This window comes from Haplochromis burtoni, unplaced genomic scaffold (genome assembly GCF_018398535.1).
Source record: "Haplochromis burtoni strain Fernald_Lab_line unplaced genomic scaffold, NCSU_Asbu1 Contig_2395, whole genome shotgun sequence".
Taxonomy (NCBI): Eukaryota; Metazoa; Chordata; class Actinopteri; order Cichliformes; family Cichlidae; genus Haplochromis; species Haplochromis burtoni.
Genome location: NW_024584756.1, coordinates 8,925 through 12,957, shown reverse-complemented (window position 1 = coordinate 12,957; position 4,033 = coordinate 8,925). Strand labels below are relative to the sequence as shown.

At 41.8% G+C, this 4,033-nt stretch overlaps 1 protein-coding gene across 1 annotated transcript; it reads left to right on the top strand.

Moving 5' to 3' along the window:
- The first annotated feature begins 140 nt into the window (after nt 1-140).
- Nucleotides 141-3,616, top strand: LOC102307555. The gene is made up of 9 exons (XM_005952989.3): nt 141-358; nt 583-891; nt 978-1,152; nt 1,254-1,337; nt 1,440-1,585; nt 1,782-1,865; nt 1,985-2,166; nt 2,526-2,750; nt 2,836-3,616. Exons 1-9 carry the CDS (start codon nt 282-284, stop codon nt 3,231-3,233), a joined length of 1,680 nt encoding a protein of 559 aa, XP_005953051.2. The 5' UTR covers nt 141-281; the 3' UTR covers nt 3,234-3,616.
- The last annotated feature ends 417 nt before the right edge of the window (nt 3,617-4,033 follow it).

Sequence of the window (4,033 nt, the reverse complement as noted above, 5' to 3'; positions counted from 1 at the left end):
CACTGTGTGTATATATATATATATATATATATATATATATACACACACAAAGTAACACTCGGGAGAATGGACTAGTTGGTTTTAACAGGTCTTAAAGTAACATGAGAAACATTTTCGCCAACAAATTCAGTTCAGTGGGTGGGTCAATGGGTCGTTCAGTGGGTCGTTTAGTGGGTTGTTCAGTAGGTGATAAAAGTGGGCCTGTCATTTTGTCATTCAGTGGGCAAAAGGGGGTGGGGTACCATACAGCTACAAGGACATAAATGTAGCCAACTAGTGATATGCTATTGCCACTCTGTTTCTGCAGGACACTGAGAGAGAGAAAGACGACAACAGAAGACAACGGTTCAATTTTAATGTAAGTACTGTTTGTTGGGCTTTTAAGGGGTTGAACATGTAAAACTTGCATGTGCCATTTTCCTCATTTTTAAACTTTAAAACTTGTTTTAAAACTTTTTTTCTTTAAGTTTTTTTTTGGGGGGTGGGATGGAAGCAAAGTTTGTGTGTGGATGTATTGTTGTTGTTCTTTGTTTGTTTTCTCATACTCTCTCACTCTCTGCCTCTCACTCTTTGTATTTACAGTGCAAACAAGATGGAGAGAAACGTTGTCTACTGCCTGCTTTGTAAAAAGCCCCAACAGTCCATTCGCACACACCTGAGCAGAGTGTGCCTGAAAGACTGCACACCACAGGAATGTGAGGAAGAAGCTTCCAGAGCCATTGCTTCACAGAAGCTCTTTTCTAATGAAGGTAGAGTCTGGAACTTCTCAGAGCTCCAGGAGTACTGCAAGGATGAAGAATCTTGCATTAAACTCTGCACTCGCCTTCAAACACGTGGATTTATCATCACGAACAGTCCCCAAGCGTTTTCGACAGTTGTGCCAACAGCGAGGTATGATGACCTTATTGCCACTTCCACATATTGGATGACACATACAAACTTTCAATAATGTCTTACCTCTGTCACATTTGCAATAGGTCTGATAAGAAGGAAATTCTTGCTGTGGCCAAGAAGGATATTGAATATTTCCACGCAAGACTTTCAGGCGGTGATTGCATCCCCACATATGCAATGACTACCTTCAGACAGTACTGCGAGGCCATCCTGATTTTACAACATGGACTGACAGCAAATGCTGTTCAAGAACTTTGTGTAAGTGCGCCACCAACAACCAAAGTGCACGATAAGTGAAATGACAGCTGATGTAAGTCTGTATTTCTTTAAGCTCCAACACCTTTTTTTTACATACACAGGTAGAGGACTGGATGGCGCGGAAAGCAGTAGCTGATGGTGTTGAGCTGAGTGGTAACTTGAAGATAACCAGCCAGGAAGAACAAGTAAGTCATTCATTCTCAGCAGCGACTCTCTTCTTGCTCTATAGGTAACTTGTGAATTGATTTTATGAGATATTTAACATTGATTCCTTTTTTTCTCTGGAGTTGTTGGACTGCTATTTTAGGAACATCCGTCCAGTGGCCTTGGAAAATCAAATTGCTGGAAGCGATGACAGGGGCAAGTTCTTCCTGGGAGAATGTGGGGTCCCACTGTCCAACCCATCATTAGATGTAAAACGCCTGAGAGCGAGGTGAGTGCTTGACATAACTGGATCAATAGCATATTAAGAAAGATTTGTTTCTTTGATCTGACAGAGAAACCCTAACCCTGTACTCATAACAGTCAGCCACATATGTTGCTGTATGTCAGAGGTGTTCGCCCCTTGTATTTTGGCTTTTTCATCTCTCTTGGCTCTCTAATTAATTTGCATCCATTAAAAACCACAGATACCTGAGCACTGAACCTGGGGATGCTATGGCTGAGTCAGCATCAAGCTCAGTAGGAGGACTACCAACACCAGGACCGGCCAGGTACACTTTTTTAAAAAAAAAAATCACACACTACCACAAGTCAACCTGTGTTACACGTTTCCACATTTAAAAACTTTTGATGGATTTGATGCATCCCCTCCTCTACACCTTTCTTGTAGCACATCATCTACGCATCTGCCACTCCAAGAATGGGATGCCTTCCTCCAGGCCTTCCCGGTCACCCTGAATGGAGAGCCACCATCCAAACGGCAGTGTGTACAGGCTGGCTTTCCACAGCACAGACACCACTACAAGAAATGGAGGGATATTCAGCTGAAGAAAAGAGTTGGGTACATTCTCGGTAAGGCCTGGGCATGTCATGTTAATGGAGCCTCTTCTGTTGCATTGCTTTTTTTTGTTTTGTATGTATTTCAGAATGAAAATACTTTAATAATCTCTAAGAAAATTATGTGGGATACACTTGTGTAGAGACAATAGCAGTAACAGTCTGAACTAATTAAATAATACAATACATGTAAGTACAACCCACTCAATGTTGTACACCCAAATATACACAGGTAGCTCAATTATAAATATAAGGAATATATTAAGGTACAAATATGTGATTGACTAAAATGCATATGGTTGATTTTTCATTTTTAAGCCGCAATAATCACTTGCATTATTTCTTGTACGTCGCTTTGTGACCACTTCATTTAGGTCAGTCAGTTGGCAGAAGAGGAAACCCACCTCAGCCGGCACGTGTGCAGATGGCTTTGGACAAGGAGAAATGGCACACCAACAAGCCCACTGTCAATGCCATCTTGCAGGCCTGGGTGGTTCCGCAGCCCAGTATACAAGACAACCAGTCCCTCATGTCTTCGATTGCAGAGCAGAAGTGGAAGGGCCTGGCTTTGCAAGACTTCGGGGAACGGAAGGGCAAAGGTAAAATGCACACAACATTTAGACAAATTGCAAGTGAACGTTTCTAAGAGCCCTGTCATGACCGATGGTCTCTTTCAACTTACAGGTGTGATCGCACTTATGCCTTTCCACAAAGGGGATATAGTGTGTGATTACCACGGGACGTACATCACTGAAGCAGAAGGGAAACGGAGGCCCCAGTCGGGGTATCTGTTCTTCTTCAGGGACGAGTGTGACCGAGGGATGTGCATCGATGCCACTGCATTCCCCTGTGCCTGTCATCCCGACATTGACACCTATGGGAGGCGAATGAACCATTCCCGAAAAAATCCAAACATCAAGCCTCAGAAGTTTACAATGAACTTCCCTGCAGGACCTCAGGAGACAATACTTTTCATTGCCCTGAAGGACATCGCAGTTGGTGAGGAGGTGTTATGGGATTACGGAGTGACTCGGAAATCTTATGGTGGTGAAGGGGAAGACTTGGAGTGGCTGGACAGCTGACTTTCATTTTATCTGTTCTTTTCCTCTTCTCTTTGCATGGGCTTTTTTATGCAGTGATTTTATTCTTAAAAAACACAGCTGTTTTTACATTGTCTTGCCTGTAATTTAAATGTGGTTTGAGGGTTTTTTGTTTTGTTTTAATTTACGTATTGAAATAAAGTGTCATGTTTCCAAATTTCACTCTGCTTCATATTGTATTATTTACGTTCACTGTTTCGTGTTTTACTGTGAAAATCTTGTGTTTCCATGTTCAGGTGTCTGGTTTTGCTTCCACTGTGGCTCCATTTTAATTTCTCATTTGTGTTCCCCGCATCTTGACGCCTCCTGAAGAGCATGAGGATTAACATAGCCAAGGCAATTATGAAACACATCACGTTTACAGATGAATAATAACAATAATAATAATAAATGTGAGATACTAGCTCTACATGAGTGTCTCCTGCAGTTAATATGTAATACACAGATGAAAGATGAGGTGAGATATCTAGGCATTATCTATTGTCATTTGCAAAGATTAACTACTAACAGAAAATAAGAATATCTCAATAATAGACTTAGAATTTTCTATTCTAAGCCAATTTTAAACAGGTGCCTGCAGATTTTTTGGGAGAATTTGGACAGTCTGTCTGACATCTGCATTTGCTCATATTTGTTTAACAGCCCGGGTCTGCGCTCAGGTGTCGCACTTTGGATAAATAAGAGCCGCTTAGCAGTAAATGCAATGCGCAGAGAAGTCTGACGTGAAAGTCATTTCTCAGTAGTCAAGTACGCGAGTCCGTACAGCACAATCGTTTGAAAGT